Source organism: Phodopus roborovskii, unplaced genomic scaffold (genome assembly GCF_943737965.1).
Source record: "Phodopus roborovskii unplaced genomic scaffold, PHOROB, whole genome shotgun sequence".
NCBI lineage: Eukaryota > Metazoa > Chordata > Mammalia > Rodentia > Cricetidae > Phodopus > Phodopus roborovskii.
In genome coordinates this window covers 2,434,214-2,455,233 of record NW_026126599.1, presented here as the reverse complement: position 1 = coordinate 2,455,233, position 21,020 = coordinate 2,434,214, and the positions used below count along the sequence as shown (strand labels likewise).

General features: G+C 50.0%; 1 protein-coding gene across 1 annotated transcript; it reads right to left on the bottom strand.

Annotated features, from left to right (window-relative positions):
• Positions 1-16,306: 16,306 nt before the first annotated feature.
• Elfn1 (extracellular leucine rich repeat and fibronectin type III domain containing 1) lies at positions 16,307-19,114 on the bottom strand. Its single transcript, XM_051205385.1, has one exon. It carries the CDS (start codon positions 19,064-19,066, stop codon positions 16,574-16,576), a length of 2,493 nt encoding a protein of 830 aa, XP_051061342.1. The 5' UTR covers positions 19,067-19,114; the 3' UTR covers positions 16,307-16,573.
• Between the last annotated feature and the right edge of the window lie 1,906 nt (positions 19,115-21,020).

The following is a 21,020-nucleotide window of genomic DNA, read 5'->3' as shown; positions in this document are numbered from 1 at the left end:
AAAAAAAGCATTCAGAAGTCCAACCAACCAGAATAACACCCAGCAAAAAAACACAAGAAACAGCAAACTATTCTCAATAATGACTTAAATGCAGATGGCCTCACATCCCTATTTAAAAGATGTAGACTAAAAACACAATCCAAATATCTGTTGTCTCCCAAGAAACACACCTCACTGGCAAAAATGCCAGTCATCTGGGTCCGAAGAGGAAAGTCAGGACTGGGAAGGGGGTTCAGTGGGCAAGAAAGCATGCTGTACAACCATGGGGACCTGAGTTCAAACCCTCAGAGCTCATATAAAAGGCAGGGCATGACTGAGTTGCCAATAACCCAGCACTGTAAGGGCCAGAGATAGGAGAGCTTCCTGGGCTCCAATGAGAGATCTTGTCTCAGGGGAACACGAGGGAGAATAATAGAATGCACAATGTTCTCTGGCTTCTAAACACACAGAGGGGAGATGTGAGAGAGAGAGAGAGAGAGAGAGAGAGAGAGAGAGCGAGAGAGAGAGAGAGAGAGAGAGGGAGAGAAGAAAATACCAATCCCAACACAACCTGTGAGAACCAACTTTTCAAACATGGCAGCCTATAGAGGGTCACCTCAGGCTCAAAGTACAAGAACAGCGGAGTGTTGGTGTGAGGGTGAGTTGGAGATCTGGTGAAACTTGGAACAGCGCTCAGCTCACAGCAGGCTCTGGATAAGGGGTGTGTATTCTCGTGTGTACATTTCCTGGCTGTGACTAGTGCCCTAGCCCCTCTTTGTTCCTCCAGACACAGGGCCAGACCCTGCTTTGCAGAGCATGATTTCTCATGGTGGGAGCTGAGATGACTCACACACACACACACACACACACACACACACACACACACACGTTGTTCTAGGGAGGATTGAGGAAGTGTTTGGAATTTGGGCTAGAAAAGCCATTGAGTGTTCAAAGCTTATTGGACTGTTGTGTGGGAGTTTAGAATAGAAGAGTAAGCAATTGATGGATGCCTGCTTTGTGAAGTTTCAGAAGTCAAGACGTCTGTTGTGTGAGATATCTAAATCAAGGATTTCTGAAACTGGGGCCAGGCTGTGGTGGTGCATGCCTTTAATCCCAGCACTCCGGAGGCTGAGGCAGGTGGAGCTCTGTGAGTTCGAGGCCAGCCTGGTCTACAGAGTGAGTGCCAGGACAGCCAGGGCTACACAGAGAAATCCTGTCTCAGGCAGGAAAAAAAAATTGTGTAAGTGAAACCCTCTCTGTTCTTTGCTGGGACAATGGGCTCTGGTTAGCTTGGGCTAAAGAGCAGCTGTGATTAAAAAGATAACAGTGTCATTGAAGCAAATGTTGGGGGTGGGGGGTATTTCCTCAGAATCAGCACACAAAAGCTGTGATCCAGAATGGGACAAGGCTTCGTCTCCACCTGGAGACCAAAGTTGGCAATGTTTAAGAGTCTGTCTTATAGTATTGGTTTTGGTGACATGATAGCTGTAGGATTGAAGCTAAGGCCAGGGGATGACCACCAGGCACAGCGATGGGTCTGGTGTGGAGCCAGCCTGAGCCTCCTGGACAATATGTGAGTGCTGTGGATGGCAGGGTTGGGGAGATTAAGATGACCCCTTTGAAGTCCAGAAGATGACAAGTAAGCCTAAGATATTAGGCACTGAGCTTTTACACAATTCTACTTTTGGTCTTTCTTTGATTTGATTGTAATTATGCCCTGGTTTGTCCCTTTTGGAAGAAGAAAGAAAATAACTTTTTATTTTTATTTTTCAGGAGTCCACACATAAGAGGCTTTGTGTTTTAAACCCAGGATTTTTGAAGTGTTAAATTTTATTTTTTAATATATATATTTATTATTTTTTCTTATTTTACATATCGATCCCAGTTCCCTCTCCCTCCCTCTGAAGTGTTGAATTTTAAAGTTTACTATATTTTATATTATAATGTTAACATGAGATAGTGGGGACAAAAAAGAAAGGAAAGATTATAGTTTAAAGTGCTATGTGCATATGTCAAGTTTGACAAGAGATAGAATGTCATTGTTACCTTCAGCTGTCAACTTGACACAAACAGCGTCACCTTGGAAGAGGCAACCCGACTGAAGCATCAGATCAGATTGGCCTGTGGGTCTATACAGCATTTTCTTAATTGCTAATTAATGTGAGAGGGCGTGGCTCACTGTGGGCATTGCCATCCCTAGGCAGGTGGGCCTGAGTTGTATTTTTTAAAGTGGTTGAGAAAGTCATGGGAAACAAGACCATGAACAGCACTCCTCCATGGCCTCTGCTTTAATTTCTCTGTCCAGGCTCCAGCTTGAGTGTCTTCCCTGTCTTCCCTCACTGTGAGCTGTAAGTCAAATAAACCCTTTCATCCCCTAGCCGCTTTTAGTTATGGTATTTATCACATTACAAGAAAAGATGCCTATTACACTACCTGTGGCAATTTGGATGTAATTGGCCCTCATAAGCTCATAAGGAATGGCTCTATTTGGGAGGTGTGACCTTGTTGGAGAAAGTATGTCACCGTGGAAGTAGGCTTTGAGTTCTCATACATGCTCAAGACACACCCAGTGTCTCAGACTACTTCCTGTTGCCTGCCAATCAGGATGTGTGACTCTCAGCCCCAGCACCATGTCTGCAGGCACACCACCATGCTCCCTATCATGATGGCAATGGAATGAACCTCTGAGCTATAAGCCAGCCCCAATTAAATGTTTCCTTTATAAGAGTTGCTGTGGGCATGGTGTCTCTTCACGGCAATAGAAAATCTAACCAAGACACTATCCAAGTACGAGGACTTGAATTCAGTCTCCAGCAAACCTGGATAGAGTAACACATGCTTATAATACCAGCATGGGGGAGATGGGGACAGATGGATCATCAGCCAGCTTAGCTTACTTGGTGATCTCCAGGTAAGTGAGAGACCCTGTCTTAAAAAAAAAAAAAAGAAAAGAAAAGAAAAGAAAAAGAAAAGGTGAACAGAGCCTGAGGGTTAACGCCTGAGGTTGGCCCCTAGCCAATGCAAGTGTACCAGTACCTGCTCACGCATCCACATGTCTATCCTCTTCCATCCTCTTCCTCCTTCCTGCTCTTTCCCACCTCTCCCCTACTTGTATCATGGAACAGATACAGTGGCTTGCAGGACTGAGCTTCTGGTTGGCTCAGCATAGGTCACATGTCCACCCTGGGAGCTAGGGCTCTAACTTCTCTGAGAAGCTGATCAACACATCCTTACCAGGAAAGGCGAGACCTTCCAGGTGTAATACCCGACACAAAGAGTGTTTGCTGAACTGATTGAACACTTGGCACATGGGCCAACCAAAGGAAAAGAGGGAACAGCTTCTACCTGACCCCTACCCCAAGCACTGTGAAAAAGACCTTGGATTAAAAGCCAGCCTCATGGCTCTGTTGCCCTGGAGCAATGAATGCTGTACAGAGGTCATTTTCTCCTGAGTTAGTCTATAAATTTGAAGCAATCTGGTACAAAAGCCCAGCACGGCTCCTGGAAAGTGATCCAGAGGCTGCTGGAAGAACATTTTTGAGAGAGGAGCCAAGAAAGAGATTGAAGAGGAAGACAGAAAAATCAGGGGCTCACCTTGTCAACCGTTAAGATGCATGGGTAACAAAGCTAACTGAACTCACTGGAACATGGATGTTGGGATGGGGTGGATGGATGGAGGAGCCAGAGCTCCAATCAGGAGCTGATGGGAGTTAAGATGAGGCTTCAGTGAGTATGGCTGGAGTGCTTGCAGGCAGTAAATATGGGAGAGTAACTCCAGATCATATAGTTGGCCATCAGGTCAACCACTGGGAGGGTAACAATGCCGCACCCGATGCTGTTACTACATAAGGTCCTGAGTCTTCTTTAATTATGATTACATTTTACATATCTATTGTGTGGATGCATATGTATAGGCATATGTGCGAAGGCTTGCATGTGGAGGTCAGAGGACAACTTCCAGAAGCTTGTTCTCTTCATCCACCATTTGGGTCTCAGGATTGAACTCAGGTCATCAGGCTTGGTGGCAAGTGCCTTTTCCAGCTGAGCCATCTCATTGGCATGAGTCTTGCATACTTAAGACAAAAGACACATATCTATATAAATGGAAAGAAAATTGAAATATTTTGTAATAGGAGTAGGCTGGTTTGTTTTGATTTTTTATTGTTGTTGTTGTTTGTTTGTTTTGTTTTTTTAGCATGCTAAAAATAGATCCCTGGGAGCCCACAAGATAGGTAAAAGCACCTGTGGCCCAGCTTGATAACCTCAGTTCGATACCCAAGACCTACAGGGTTATAGGAAAGAACCAACTCCTCTAAGTTGTGTTCTGATCTCCATATGTGCACCGTGGCATGCCCATAGCCCCACAATGCACACATCAATACATACATACTTAAAAGTTTTTAAATCGATTCCTGGAATCTGTACAGTGGATCCTTGTTCATGGTTGGTCAGTACAGTCCTGTATGAGATTCTCCTGTGTGGATTGTGTGTGCTGTGGTGCTTGGCTTTGTGGTAGTGAAATTTGGGTTGTGAAAGTTGTGGTAGTGAAAGCTTATGGCTTTTTTGAAAGGGGGGGTTTCAACAGCATTCTGTGAAAGAATAGAATCTATTAAAGAGATTGGTTTGATTTGATGAACGAAACAGTCAACATGTCATTAAGCCGGCCCTGATGGTGCAGGCCTACCATGCAGTGGCTTGGAAGGCTGAAGCAGGAGAATCTCAAGGAAAGAGCTGCCTAGGAGTTCCAGACTAGCCTGGGCAATTTAAGAAAGCTCCTGACTCAACAAAAAGTGAAATAGGGTCTGGGAATGTAGATCAGTGTAGAGCACCTGCCTAGTGCTCACCCCTAGTGAGGGGCTGGGGTGTGTGGCTCAGTAGTTGACCACTTGAGCAGCACATACATGACCTTGAATTAAGTAAATCCGCAGCACTATCGAAAAGGCAAGAGGTAACCAGGGAGATGAGCATGGCCCATCCGATGACTCACCTGGGGGAGGTTCATTTTCCATTCTTACAGCTTAAATCTCCATGGTGTGAATGAGTCTGTCCTTGTGCCAGCAAGAGTGCTTGGCTAAGGGAAGTGAGGCAGCTGCTGTCCCATGGGGGTGGGAAGGGATGTGTGGGTACTTTGCAGACTTATGCAGCTCCTCAGTATGTACAGGAAGCTAGCGGAGCACTAACTGCTCGTGCATTCATTTCTTTCTGCTCCTGACTGTGCATGTGATGTGACCAGCTGTTTGCATTTCCTGCTTTGGCTTCCCCACAGTGATGGACTGTCACCTGAAGCTGTGAGCTAAAGCAAACCCCTTTTTCCCTAAGCTGCTTTCACCCAGCTGTCAGCTGTCTTATCACAGAGACAACTAAGTCATCGAGAGAGCCTGTCTCAGAAAATACGGCAGAGAACAGTCACCGAAGACTGCCAATGTCAAAGGCATGCTCTCTCTGTCTCTGTCTCTGCCTCTGCCCCCCCCCTCTCTCTCTCACACACACACAGAATATAAAGGTCTGTCTATGGCAGTGGTTTTCAACCTCCCTAATGCTGTGACTCATTAATACAGTTTCCTATGCTGTGGTGATGACCCCTAACCATAAAATTATTTTCATTGCTACTTCATAACTGTAATTTTGCTACTGTGGTGAAGGTAAATGTAATATCTAATATAAATATCTAATATGCAGGATATCTGATATACTATCTCTAAGGAGCTTTGGCCCACAGGTTGAGAACCATTGCCCTATGAGATGATGCCTATAATGGGCTACTGGCCTCTACACACACCAGCATCCATACATGCACACATATAAAGAATAAGGGGTCGAGGAGGAGGAAGTAAAATGTGAGGAGACAAGAGGAAGAAGGGAGGGAGGAGATGGAGGAAGAGAGGAGGGAGGAGATGGAGGAAGAGAGGAGGGAGGAGATGGAGGAAGAGAGGAGGGAGGAGATGGAGGAAGAGAGGAGGGAGGAGATGGAGGAAGAGAGGAGGGAGGAGATGGAGGAAGAGAGGAGGGAGGAGATGGAGGAAGAAGGGAGGGAGGAGATGGAGGAAGAGAGGAGGGAGGAGATGGAGGAAGAAGGGAGGGAGGAGATGGAGGAAAAAGGAAGGAAACAGAGGGGAAGGAGGAGGTAGGGAGGGAGGGAGGGAGGAGGATGGGGAGGAGTGAGGAGGGAAGAGATGAGAATGGGGGGCATCATCAACAAAGACACAGAACAACTGTCTGCCTTGTTTAGAAGTCTTGTCCAGTAGAGAAGGGACCACGGAACTTCTGTGCTTGAAAACACAGGCTGAAGGTGAAGGCCTATTTTAAAAATGGAGATTGAGTGGCATTCTCAGAAGGTTCCAGGGCCTCCCACCTGCTCCTGCTGCTGCTGGCCCAGTCGGGGGCACTCAGAAGATTAAAGGCATAGCTTTTAGAGAAACCAGCCAAAGGGAAAAGACAGTTATGTCTCCATCCAAAGTGCCTGACCGGATCACCTGCCTGGCCCTCAAGTTAGTGGCCCCGCTGAGGTACAAAAGGCCCTCTCCGGATCTTATGTATAAAAGGAGACCCAAGACACAGCAGCAGCAGCGGGCTGAGCAGTCTCAGAAGGGAACGACTAGTGTGAAGAGGAAAAAGGACTCATCTCAGATGTTCACTGAGGGGCTGGGGAACTGGCTCAGTGGGTAAGTGTTTGCTGTGCATGAATAAGGACCTGAGTTCCGATCCCAGTGACCTCAGAACAGTGGAGTAGAGTAAGTAGAGCCCTATGCACCTGTGATCTCAGTACCCAGGAAGCAGAGGCAGGAGATCCCTGGGGGTTTCTGTCCAGCAAGCTTTAGGGAGAGACACAATGTGTCTCAAAACACAAGGTGGAGGGGCTGGAGAGATGGCTCAGGGGCTGAGAGCAACAGCTGATCTTGAAGAAGATTGGGGTTCGGTTCCAAGCCCACACATGATGGTCTGCAGCTGCTTGTAAGTCCACTTCTAGGGGATCTGATGCCCTCTTCTGGTCTCCAAGGACAGTGCACACACGTGGTACACAGGAACACCCAGACACATGCACATTCCCAAGCAAATTTTATAAAGGTTGAGAGAGATGTAATAAGATAGCTAGTTTAGCCTGTGGCCTGTGGGAAGCAGTGATCGTCACTTCATAATAAAAGCAGCATAGGGAAAATAAAGCAGCTAATTTGAATCTGTAAAGTCGGGCATCAGCCTAGAGAAAGGACAGAAGTGGCTGGCATGCTGATTGGCCACAAAACAGTGGTTTTTCTATTCCTAGCCACAGTTTCCCCTCCACTAAATGCTTCCTTGGCTGAAATCTCAGGGAAATCCAATTTTCCCCACTCATGTAGCCCTGTCCCCTTCCCTACACCCCACTTTTCTGGGGCTCAAGAGTCCCTCCTTTTCTGATGTAAATGTGCTCGCTCAGCAGTTACTTTGTAATGCTTATATAAACTGAAAGGCACCCAGTTAAGCAGGCCCACCCAACCCATCTACCCTCCTCACCCCATCCCTAGCCCCATCTCTAGTCAGCTGGGGAAGGCAGGAGCTTAGTATCTCCTGTTTGCTTATGACTCTGGTGCTCTCCCAGTGAACCTCACACTGAAAACAGACCAGGGTGATTTATCTCACAGCCTACATGTGCACACACACATGTATACACATGGATGCACACATACACACACTAGCACATATACACTCATACACAAACACATCATACACATCACAATTAAAATGACAGTGAGTGTTTTCAGAACCCAAATAGCTTCCACCCAGTGTGGTCAGTTTGGCTTCAGGAGCTTCTACGGGCTTCATGTGGTGTGGGCTGTGACTTTCCCCCCACCTCGTTGGCCATTTCTCCAAGATCTCAGCCATTTAAGGGGGTGCCTATTACAACATTTTCTGTATGTTTAAAAATAGACCAACTTTGAAACATTTAAAAATTATGCACACACGATGAACATGGCATCCTTTTAGGAACCAGAGAACTCAGACTCAGCGTGAGAAAAATGACCCCTATGCACCAGCTCTGAGGGACCCAAACACTGAAATCATGAGACAAGTGTTTCAAAGACGTAATCGTAAAGTATGCTTCAACGAGCAGCTATGGATACTTGTGTGTGAGTGAGTGAGCAATTATGAGCAAATGTGTGTTGCCCGTTCATGCACGGAAGCTACAAGAGATGTCAAGTGTCCATCACTCTCAACTTGTTTCCTTGAGACAGGGCCTCTCTCTCTCTCTCTCTCTCTCTCTCTCTCTCTCTCTCTCTCTCTCTCTCTCTCTCTCCCTCTCTCTCTGACCCGGAGCCCAGCTGGCAGCCAGCAACACCCAGAAAATCGATTTCCCACCATCACCCCACCCCTGTCTACACTCCTGAGAGCCCCAGGGTTACAGGCACATCCGTGAACCTACCCAGCCTTACCCAGGTCCTCAGGCCTGTGCAGCAAGTACTCTGACACACTAGACCATCAGACACTTTTGAAACAAAGAAATAAAACATCTCATCTAAAAGGTAGATTTGGAAGAAAAATCTAACAGGAATTAGAAGGCTGAATATATATATATATATAAATATATATATATATATATATATATATATATATATTCCAAAGGTGGAAGTCCACTGGACAGCCAGTGAGATGACTCAGTGGGAAAGGGTGAACTGTTGCTGAACCTGAAGACCTGTGCTCAAGTCCCAGAACCCCATGGTGGAAGTAGAAAACCGACTCCCACAAGTTGACAAGTTGTCCTCTACCCCCCCACACTCACACACACACACATACACACTAGCATATACAAATATACACACACATACACATGCACACATACAACATACACACATACCCACACGACAAAGACAAACTGATTTGTCACTTTCAGGAAGAGATGACCAAAAAGCTGAAAAGATTATGGAAATTACATAATCCAAAACAACATACAAAAGAAGCAGATGGTATGACAAGCCTAGCCTGAGACCCCCGCAGAGTAGTACCAGAAGATGGAATATACATGTCAGGAGGGTTACGGAAGGGGAGAAGCAGTAACAGGGGGTCGAAGGGACACGTTATAAATTCCTGTTTCATAATAGGCCCAAGTCTACAGATTCAGTGTTTGCAAACTCCAAGTTAAAACAAAACAAAACACCCAGGCATAGTATAATCTCCTGACACCAAAGTCTTAATACTGAAAGCAACTGGAGATGCTAGTTAAGGGGATCACCCATCTGAATGCTGGCAGTGCTGGGGAGCACCGCCTAAACAGACAGCAAGGGCCACACCAGAGTCCTCCTTCAGGAGGGAAGAGGAGTTGAAGGTCTGGTTTCCCCTCAGGGAACCAAGAACTCATTTTTGATTCTTTAAGAGAGTTGGTCACCAATAAATGCACCTGTAACTGATTGCTAAAGATTCCAAAGAGAAAGAAAAGGATAAGGCTGGCCACTTCAGGAAGGCCATGGGGGTAGGATGGGGCTGGAAACAAATATAAAGGGCTATCCTCCACCATGTGAGCTTTAAGAATCATGTTTGCTGATTGAAACAAAAATGATAACCCTCGACTTCTGTGCCTGTCAATGCCCGTTCATGTCAGCTGTGACCGTAGCACAGCCTAGAACAGAGGTTCTTGGCTTCCTAATTCCTGTGACCTGATATGCAGGGCATTTCATATGGGACCCCCTGAAGGGTTGAGACCTGCCGGCCTACAGTCATTTGAGAAGGGAGTCTCAGTTGAGGGCTTGTCTGTGTCAGATTGGCAGTGTCTGTGGGGGAGTGTCTTAGTTGCTAATGCTGAAGGAGGGCTGGGATGTAACTCACTTGGCAGACTGCTTGTCTAGCATGCACAAAACCCTGGGTTCCCTCCCATAAACTGTGTGTGGTGGTATGTGCCTGTAATTCCAGCACTGGAGAGGTGGAGGCAGGAGGATCGGGAGTTCAAGGCCATCCCAGGCTGCATGAGTGAATTTGAGACCAGCCTGGGCTACAAGACCTTGTTTCAAAAACAAACAAGCAGTTCAAAGGAAAGCTGGCCATGGTGCATTCCCTGCCTCAGAATTAGGGTGAAACATAGACCAGCAGTTGCTCTCGTGAACATTTATCCACGAGAAACAAACACTTATGGTCACCCAGAGCCAATGTGTGGTTTTTATTGTGGCTTTACTTGTAGTAGCTCAAAGTGTAAACATCCCAAATACTCTGACATAGAGGAGTGGTTAAAAATCCTCTACTCAGTTGCTTACACAATGGAATACTACTCACCAATGAGAAGGGAAAACTACCAACGTGCAATAACTCAGATGGCTCTCCAAAACCTTATGCCTATGAGGAGCCCAAAGGTCACACGACAAGGGATTACAGTTATGTGACATTCTGAGGAAAGAATGGGGAAGAGGTCTAGGGTTGCCACTAGCAACAGGGATGTGATGCGCGGGGGGGGGGGGGGAGTGATCTGTGTGAGAAAAAGTCCAGTGTTCATGGTGTGTCTCCATTGTGGTGGCAACTGCACATGTCTAGATAAAAGGGATAAGTGTGTGTGCATGTACACATACACACACACACAAACACATTGAATTAGCTCTGCCATGTCCCAAATACATTGTTGCATTCTGCAAGCTGGTTTTCGGGTTTTGATCCTGTAACAGAGTAGGTAAGATGTCATCTTGTGATGCTATGAAACATTGCAACTTTATATAACTCTAGATTTCAAATCTAAACTATATGGCCATCAGGCTGAGGTCACAGCTCAGTGTAAGTGCTTGTGTCTTAAGCATGAGGACCTGTGTTTGTGTGCCCAGAACCCCCACAGAAACTGGGCCTGACCAGCCACACTTAGAATCCTAACTCTGGGCAGGTGGAGACAGGAGGTCCAGGGCTTGCTAGCCAGCTGTGTTAATCAAATGGATGAATTCGATGTTGACTCTGGACTGCAGCCTCGAACACACACACACACACACACACACATACACACATAACATGTTCACATAGACACACTCATACACCACACACACAATTTTTAAAATTAAAAATGTTGAAGTATCCCAGAAAGTAAAGCAAAAAGACTGAGAAAGTAGGTAGTGACAGAGCTCAGGGTCCCAGTGAACCCAGCAAGTGCCAGGACTTCTGAGTGACAGGGAGCCGTCCGTGGTGCTGAACAGAACAGGCCACTCCAGCAGACCCCATCTCAACTCCTTCCCTGTGACACTAACCCTCCGCCCTCCTGTACATGTTGCCACCCCCAACCTTTGTGCGGGACACCCCACTCCTTGTCATGGAAGAGAGAGGACCCCTAAGAAGGAAGGCAGTCAGAGAATCCCAGTGGTCGTGGGCAGACCTCAGATTACCATGGTTATCGCTGGGTGGAGCAACGCTGTGAGTTCTCTTTTCTTTATGTTCAGCTGTATTCTCAGGCTTATGTAATAAAAGGATTACTTCTGAGATAAGAAGAATCAATAAAACTTATTATGCTTTAAAATACCATCGCAGGCTCCCTGGGGTTCGCAACTCACTCAGATTTCTTCACACTTGCAAAGAAGGCTGCCCAGCCCAGCTGACGCCCTGCCCCAGTTTTTTCTAACTGCAGTGACAGCCTGCCTCCCTCCCACCTGCCTCCCTGCTGGGTGTACCCTGGGGGTCCATCCCCTTTCCCTGGGCCCCTCCCAGCCCAATGCTGCCATTGCATGCCAGCTCCTGTCTGTCCTTCAAGGCTTCACATGAGCATCTCCCTTGAGAAGTGTCCCTATCCAGAGATGGTAGCTTTCTCTGCCACTGTCCTAGCTGGCATGTTGGCTTTGCAGGCTGGACTATTCTCTATATGCTTTGCCTCTCTGACATTGTACATCAGCACCAATGCCCCCTGACGCTTACTGTCATACCATACAGCCATTGAGGATCTCAGAGGGTACTGGGGGAAGAGATGGGAAGAGAACAAAGTTATAGGTGATTCCCTGCCCTGGCTGGCTGTGACTCCCCCCCCCACCATGGTCCCTCTCCAGGGTCCTCTGGGCCTGTCTCCTTCCTGCTTTAAGGAAGTTCACCTTCCCCGTGCCCCCACACACACACACTCTTCCTACAGCTAGCATTACTGTATCCTCAGGAACTGGTGTAGTGTGGATGTTTCCAGGGTGTGACACAAGGTAGGTGTCCTATAATTGCACATTGAATAAATGAATGAGTGAATTAATGGATGTCTCTGCCTTTGCATTCTTCCCGTGTGGGGGCATCTCTATCTGATACCCAGTTCTCCCCATCCTGTCCTCTAGGAAGTGATCTGTCCACCCACCACCCACCCCCCGCCATTGGCCTGCTCAGGCTGATGCGGCACTGCAATGTACACTATATTGATGAATTGTCACCTGCTGTTTGCACTCACTGAGAAGCTGGCTCAGAAGTGGGCTGTCCCCTTGTCTGGAGATAGGCTAGTCCCCCTAACTCCATGTCAGGGAGGAGAGGACAGCAAAACAGCCCAGGAGTAAAAATGTCACACCCTTGAAAACAGCTGAAGCTGTCTTAACAGTGCTCACCCTGTGGAGGGAAAGGGCCAGCGACAGGAAAGAAGCCGAAGGAAGCTCGGTCTGGACGCCAGCCAACTGCCTCAGCTTCCCCACCCAGTTTCCGCTGGTGTCATGAGGCCCGGATTGGATGATGTGATCTTTACCGGTTGCTGTTTGTTCTGTGGAAGCCTCTGGTCCGAGTCAGTCAGAGAGTGTGCTCTGCTCTCTGTGGGAAGTCCCAGCTGTCTGCCTCCATGGGGCTTCCTCTCTTGATTTCCACCCCCCTCTCTCAACTACTATATATTTTTTTTTAAAAAAAAAAATACATTCATTCAGACAGAAGAAGTATGGCTCCCAGACCATTCTCTGCACCATAGGGAATAGAAACCTATGGCTGGTATAATCCCAGGGTCACTACTCCCTTGGGGAGTAGGCTTCGTCCCCCAGGGTCCTCTCATCCATACCAGCCACCTGCCTTTGTGGCAGAGCCTAACAGACAGGGTCCCTTGTGAAACCGTCCTGGTAACAGGGGGAGAGGGTGGGGTGCCATCCCCACACTGGATGGAGGAGATAGCTAGGACTCAGAGTGTGGGAACAGTCACGAAGCCCCTGATTCAAGCTCCCTGACCCTCAGTTTCCCCCTGGGAAACCACAAAGCAGGGACCATGGGCAGAGTTCCCACACCCCGCTTTAAACCCAGCTCAGACTCCACTTACCTAGGGCCTGCCTCCCTTCTCTTTCCCCCTCCAGCCAAGCAGTACCATTTTCAGAAGCTGCACCCCACCCTTGCTTTCTGCCTTCATCCCCCATGCATCCCCTGTGTACCTCTGAGCTGCCACTTTCTGCCATGGCACGTGGCTGCCAGCCTGCAAGTTCCCAAGCTTAGCTGGGCACAGAGTTTACACACAGTAGACACTTAATAAATGTGTGGTTCAGGGCTGGAGAGATGGCTCAACAATTAAGAGCACTGGCTGCTCTCTGAGAGGACCCAGGTTTGATTCCTAGCACCCACACGGTGGCTCCTAACCATCCATAACTCTAGTTCCAGGGAATCTGATGCTCCCTTCCGGCCTCCACAGGCACCAGGCATGTTCATGGTGCTCATACAAACATGGAAGGAAGCAAAAACATTTAAACACATAAAACTAAATAAATATAGGAATATTTTTAATGTGTAAGTCTTCCCCTGGCATCTTCTTGATCACACTCTAAACTCTTTCTTGCAAGGATGTGGTGGTGTGTGGATCTCTGCCACCATCAGAATTGACTCCATTGGTCCTGGGAGACCCTGGGAGACTAGGACCCGCTGCCTGGGCTCTGGCAGCTGAGCATCCTGCATGCCTTTCCTGCCTCTTGCCTCTCTGCTCTCATCCCTCTCCAGACCCGTGATTCTTCCATTAGGCCTCATCTTGGTGCCAGCTCTATGTCCTGTCCCTTCACACACGTGCACTGTCTGGCTAGCTGCCTGGCCTGCGAGGCTGGGCTGGCACCTTTGTTCTGTCTGTCCTGGTCCCCTATAAATAGATATTTTGTCTCCTTGGTGACAAGGAGTATGTTGAGCAGGCCTGGCCACCTCCCTCTGTCCCATAACCAGAACAGTCATTGAGTGGCTATGTGTCCCTGGGAAGAGAAGGTCTTTCTCTGGATCCTGCATTCCCCTGTGGGTGTGACCACTGCCTCTGGATCACCATGGATCCTCCCTCAATGCTCACCAAGGTACAGAGCTGGGAAGAGCTGAGCTGGTTGGTTCCTGTTAGGCTGGACAAGAAAGGACAGGACATGTAGTCCTTGAGGGGAACTTATTTAGAGGGTTCATTGGCAGGGTTCCCGCCAAGTGTACCCTGGTTAGGAATCCAATGTGGGCTCTGCATGTAGTTCTGTGTTCCCCTCCAGGGACCGAGGAGTCTGAACTGGATCCTAGGACTGTGTGGGTCTAAGGAAGATGCCTAAAGTTGGGGGAAAACAATGAACCTCATGTCCCAGGAGTATGAAAGCAGAGGCTGCTGTTCCAAGGCTGCCTGCCCCTGGCCCTCAGCCCTCCTCACTCTCTCTGCCCTGATCTTCATCTAGGCTGGGACCTAGACCTATTCTCCACAGCTCATCAGAGGCCAAAGCCTGCATCTTTTCACAACTATAGCTCTGAATTCAAGTCCTCAGGCACCTTGCTGGATCCAGATGTTGCGTCTTACTGGGTCTTTGCCAACAATCCATATTAGGAGTCGTTTTCCCCGGATGGGAGCCCTCAGTGACTAGGACCTTTAGAGGGATGAGGGGAAGGGCCTCCAAACAGTTTGGGAATGTTGATAGGGACATATGCCGCCTGGTTGCCCAGGTAAGAGAATGGCCTGAACCTCTCTGGAAGAGACCAGCATTGGGTGAGGATGATCATAGGACCCCTGGTGATTGGCATTAGGCTAGAGGGCTACAGATGGATGGTCCTTGACAAGGAACTATGGTCTCAGTAACTGGGAATACTGAGGCTAGCCTTGGACTGGGACTTCCTTCTACCAGTTCCAGAAACTGAAGAACCTAGAAAGATCCACTACTCATCCTCTGAGGATGGGCCTGCCCAAAGAAGGCCACATGGCTCAGAGCTCCCCACTTTCTTCCATGGCAAATGGCTGCCAGCCTGAGGATGGGCCCACCCAGGGACAGCATGGGCAAGAGACAAGGAAGGGTTGGCAGTGTCGTGCAGGGCTGGCTGTGGGAGGGTGACGACTGGCTTCATGTTTCAGGGCAAGGAGGGGTCTTTCTCCATGTGGGTGGGGCTCTGGGTATGGAAGAACTCCCCCCACAGACACACACTCTGTTCATCTCACCCTCACACCAACACCACCATCACCGCCATCACCACCATCACCGCCATCACCACCATCACCACCATCACCACCAGCTCAGAAGAACCCCTGTTTATTCCAGGTTGTCCCCACCCCTCCGGTACTGGGTCTGCACATGGGCCCTGGTGTAGCCACAGCCCTGCTCAGACTCCTGCCTCTTATTCCCAATCCATTCAGGCTGGTTCCCACCCGCACGGACACTCCCCTGCCCAATGTGAGCCCGAATCTTCCCATAGGGCTTCCACTGAGCCCATCAAAGCCACTATCCACAATCACATGCCTAAATGGGACCCTGAACCTGCAACCCTCCCCTACCCCCCCCCAGTAAAAAACCCACAAAACACGTGTATTTGGATTTTTTTCCTTTGCAGATTTTTTTAGTAGACATAGTCTTTTTTCTCTCTCATTTTACAGCAAACTTTGCAAATATAGATTTTTTTCTGTACAATAGAACAGCTACAGTGTACAATGAAGATGGGCTGGGGTGGGGACCCCACAATGCTTCCCAGCCTGCACCCCTCTTGTCACCCTGCCCTGTCCCCAGGCACAGTCTCCATCTCCCTCCTGGAGTCCCATAGCCTCAGGCAGTCCATCCGCCTCAGCTCCACCCTCTGCTCTCCACAGACTGGGAGAGCATATTTAGGGGGTGCCTTGAAGCTGGCCTCACTTGGTCACACACCCCCCATGATAGGTGATTTAGGTCTTTTTTTTTTTTTTAAGAATTTCACTTTTATATATATTTTTTAAAAAGGAAGAAAAGAAAGAGGAAAGAGAGAAGAAAGGGAGAAAAGGAAGAGAAGACTGAAAACAAGAAAGATAATGGAAAAAATTCCCCTCCCCCACCCCCACCCATAAGACACAGTTTTCCGAAGTCCCGTGTGTTTATGTGTGTGTGTGCATGTGCATGTGCGTGTGCATGCGTGTATACGTGTGTTTGTGTGTGTGTGCATGCGTGTGTGTGTGTGAAAGTGTGTGTGTGTGTGAGTGTGTGTGTGTGTGTGTGTGTGTGTAATGTGGCTTGCTTGCTTGCACCAGGCAGCAGGCACAGTACAGTTTACATGAAAGTTAGTATATCTACTGTCGTAGCCACCTGTGGCCTCCTCAAGCTGTCCCTGCAGGCCAGGCACTGAGCCCAGCGGCCCCTTCTTGTGCACGTATGTTGGGCTTAGTGTTGAGTCTCAGTCAGGGATAGCTGCTGCCGATGGTCTATCCTTTTTGGTCCACTGAGCATCACGAGTTTCGGAGAGGGCAGGGCCAGGTTGCCTTAGGCCCTGCCGAGGGATGGAGGAAGATTCAGGACTTGTGCTGGGCGGACACGCCCTTCCAGTAGTCTAGGATGTCATGCAGGTCCTCATCTTTGGCAAACTGGACCTTCTTGCGCAGGGCGTGGCCAGCCGCCATGAACTCCGCGTCATCCTTGTGCCTCCGACGGCTCAGTCTGAGGCGCTCCCAGATGCTCGGGGACGCCCTGCAGGTGTACTCCGGGCTAGAGGAATAGCTCAGGTTGTGGTACTGCGGGGACAGCTGAGAGTAGACGAGGTCTCGGGGTCGTGGCCGGGTCAGAGGCTCCAGGATGGATGCCTTGCGGCCACCCAGCCCCTCATGAGTGGGTGGAGGTGGTGGTGGAGCCGGTGGCTCAGCAGGGTGGGAGCCGGGGTACGAGTGCCGATGCTCGCCATACTGGCGACTCTTGTCGGCCTCGGCCCGCAGCACGGTGGCTGCGGGTGTCACAGTGAGGATGGTCTCGGGCACAGGTGAGCTTTTTTCAATGTACTTGGTCTCAGTGGCTGGGGCCTTATGTGTGCCGGTGGCCTCAGCCCGAAAGGTGCGAGGGCTACGTGCAGAACCGCTGGATGAAGTGCTGGCCCTGGGAGGCCCGGGCGCAGCCTCCACACTGTGGTGCCGCTGCAGGCCACCGTGGCCAAAGGCATCTTTGTATACAGGGGACAGGAAGCTGTGCTTGCTAGCCAGAGGCTCGGACAGCAGTACCAGCTGCGGCTCAGCCGCAGACACGGCACCCGATTTGGCGCCCTGGAAGGAGGTGGACTCAGACTTGAGTGCGTCGATGCAGTTGTTAATGATCTGGTTGACTCTGTCCACCTCCTTGGCGATAGTGGAGATCTCGGCTACCGAGCCCTGGTTTTCAGGACCACCAGGTCGGCTCAGCTCACAGCTTCTGCGTTCTGGCGGCTCCCCCGTGCGCACTTCAATGTAGTTCCCCTTGGTGGCTTTGGGGGTCTCGCTACTCTCCACCAGCTTATACTGCTCCACATCACTGGTGGTGGCTGGCAGGTAGGGTATTCGAGTCACAGCCTCAGGGCCCAGAAGCGGGCCCTGGGTCAATGGGGCTAGGCCAGGCGCCTCAATCTCAGGCCCATACTTAAGCTCGATGATGGTTTTCTTCAAGCTGCCAGCTGCTGCTGCCACCGCCTTCTTATGTTTCTCCTCCTGGCGCCTCCGCTTGCGCAGGCAGTAGTAAACGGCGCCCAGAACGAGCACCATGCCAAAGAGGCAGCCCAGGATGGTCATGATGTAGTGAGTGGCTGTGGAGGGGCTTGGCACAGGGCCAGGTGGGCTGGGTGGCTTGGGAAGACAGATGGTAAGGCAGGTGTGGTTATGATGGGTGCCAGAGCTGGTGGAGACCACGCAGTACGTGTAGTTGGTGAGGGTGTAGAGATTGGTGAGGCGGATCTCCTCCTGGGGCTGGGTCAGCTTGGACACGGTGAACGATTTGCTGTTATTGTACTGCTCCAGTGTGTACATGCGGTTGAATGGGCTCGGCAGCTGCACCATGATGGTGGCCGAGTTTTGGGTCAGCTGCTTGACTTTCATGGAGGGACGAACCTCCATCTGAGTGGCCAGAGTAGTCAGAACCACCAGCGGTGTGGTGCCGTCACCAGAGAAGCACTCATCATCAAGACAGGGCACATCGCTGGGCTCTGGTGGAGGTGGCGGTGGCGAATGTCCTGGCTGTGATTGGCCAGGCACTGGGCGAGGTGGGCCAAGCACCTCAGCCGTGTAAGAGTCTTCAGTACACACAGACTGCAGTTTGCTGAGGATGCTACGTTGATGGCCATGGCGGCCCTGGCCCAACAGGAAGTAACCAGCGTAGACAGGAGGTGACTCACACTGTACCCGGTCATGGGTCTGTGTGGCATTGGTGAAGGCAGCCAGCCAGCGCAGGAAGCCCAGAAGCTCACAGGAGCAGTAGAAAGGGTTGCTGTAAATTTCACACACTGAGAGCTTGGCCAGGCCTGCGAAAGTGCCACTGCCCAGCTGCTGGATGCGGTTCATGGAGAGGTCTATGTTGATGATGTTGGGGCACTCCCAGAAGGCGCTGGCCATCACCACCTCAATGAGGTTGGCTTGCAGGTACAGGTACTCAAGCTTGCTCAGGCCCCGCAGCATTCCCTCTGTAAGGTTGCGCAGCCGATTGTAACCCAGCTGCAGCACCTGGAGGTTGAACTGGCCAGAGAAGGCCCCGTCCTCGATATAGCCTATCTCATTCTTGGTGAGGTTGAGGTATGTGAGGTTCCCAAAGCGGCTCAGGGAGGCATACTGCACACTGCGGATGCGGTTCTCGTTAAGCCGCAGGTCCACGATAGTGTTGTTGATCTGTTGGGGGATGGCCTCATAGGGTGGCTGGTTCTGGCTGCAGATGGCCAGCCACACGAAGCCCTTGTCACCCTCGATCAGCCAGCAGTCACCTTGGGCCAGCCCACCTGCGTGCAGTAACGTGGCAGCCGCCACAAGCACCCATGGTGCACCCCACCCGTGCCCAGCCATCTCGGGACACTGCCTCTGGGGACAGGGTGGAGGGCTGGGCAGTGCCCCCTCCAGGGGACTTAGGGGTGAGATGGGTCACTGCCTGCACTGTCCCAGATGTCCTGTCCCAAGCTGCATGGCGCAAATGCTGGGAGGGAGAATGGCTCCCTCACCGCCCACCACCCCAAGTCGTCCTCCCTGATCCTGAGGTGGCCACGGCCTGCTTTCCCATGGGCCTGTGTGTCCTGGTGGCTTCTCCCAGCTCCTCTGCCTGAAGTACTGTCTGCTGCAAGACAAGAGAAAAGAGAGTAAGTCACAGAAAAAGCTCATGTCCAAGGTCATTGGGTGACTGTCTGCAGGATTCAGCCAAGCCCACCCTCTCCCATGTCTTCTGTAATATAGAAACCCTGATACTTGTCCTAGATCATGGGACTGGGCTGAGAGAGTCTGGGATCACTAAGGCAAACGTGTGCAAGGTGGACCCGATTTCCCCTGGGTGGCGAGCTCACAGGTATTATGATAGATTATACAGTTCACTGAGAGGGCATAGCCTCGGATCCACAGGGTACAAGCCTAGAGAAGGGACTCAGAGTTCATCAGGCAATGAGTGGTAGGGCTGGGTAAGGGTGGGACATCCATTTCATTGACTTAATGGCACTATGCCTGCCACCTGGAGTGTTTGGATGTCACTTCTCCCCAGAAGGGCCAGTCATAGCACCTTCGGAACCGCCTGCAGGGGGTGCCGAACACCCAGCCAATGTCCTCAGCCGGAGGTCTATCAGTTCTTCTGCCCTCAAGGAGGCAGGCAGGGGAAATACGCTGGCACACCCTGGGCTCATAAGTAGGAGATGGCAGGGTGAAATCTCACCACAACGCAGCAAGCCACCCCACTCTGGGCCTCAGTTGCTCCAAATGAATCAGCTAGTGGATCTCTGAGGCCGTCTATCCACATAGAACCCAAGTCTTGAAGCTGGCCCCTGCATGTCGATAGAGGAGGGGCAGCCCACTTTGCCAAGAAGTCCTCCTGGGATTGAAGGAGACTGAGATGGCTCAGCAAACCAATGTATTACTGCCAAGTCTGATGACCCGAGTTTAATCCCCAGGACCCACAGGGTGGAAGGCAGAGAATCAACTCCTGCAAGTTGTCCTCTGATCACTATCCCCCAATATACACAATAAATAAATAAATGTAAAACAATTTCTTTAATTAAAAATGTCCTCACAAGGCTTAACAATGACATTCCCCACTTTCCAGGACCAGGGCCACTTCCCTCCATCCCCAATGCACATAAGCAGGTTTCTCCACCCATGAGCCCCCAGCCATGCATATCCCCAGGGCCAGGACTGTGCCTGCCCCAACTCCCAAGCCCGGAATGCATGAGAACAGGACTGTGGGGTGATGGGAATATACCTCAGGGGAGAACTGGAGTCTTTTATACTCTGGTCCCTTTCTGCCTACTTGCAGGATGGAGAAATGGGTATTTGCTTGTTAATACAGGGATTTATAGCAGCCTTTGTCACTGTTCAGTGGCCTGGCCAGCAGCCAGCTGAGTGTATTTCACCAATATTGACAGCCGCAACTAGGCTTCACTGAGGCGACTAAAATGAGGAGGAATATATATATATATATATATATATATATATTTCTCTCCTCTTTGCAGACTTCATAAATGGGACCCGGATCCCAAAGGAATCCTACTTTTTTTTTTTTTTTTTTTTTTTTTTTGAGACAGGGTTTCTCTATGTAACAGCTCCGGCTGTCCTGGAACTCTCTTCATAGACCAGACTGGCCTTGACCCCACAGAAATTCACCTGCCTCTGCCTCCTAAGTGCTAGGATTAAAGGCGTGCACCACCAGGATCCATTTCTAACAGAGAAAGATGAACAGAACAGATTGGAGGCCCAGAGGAACCCAGGCACTGCCTTGGGGTTCAGCAGCCTGGGGTCTGCTCGAACCTTGTGCCTTGGAGCTGGA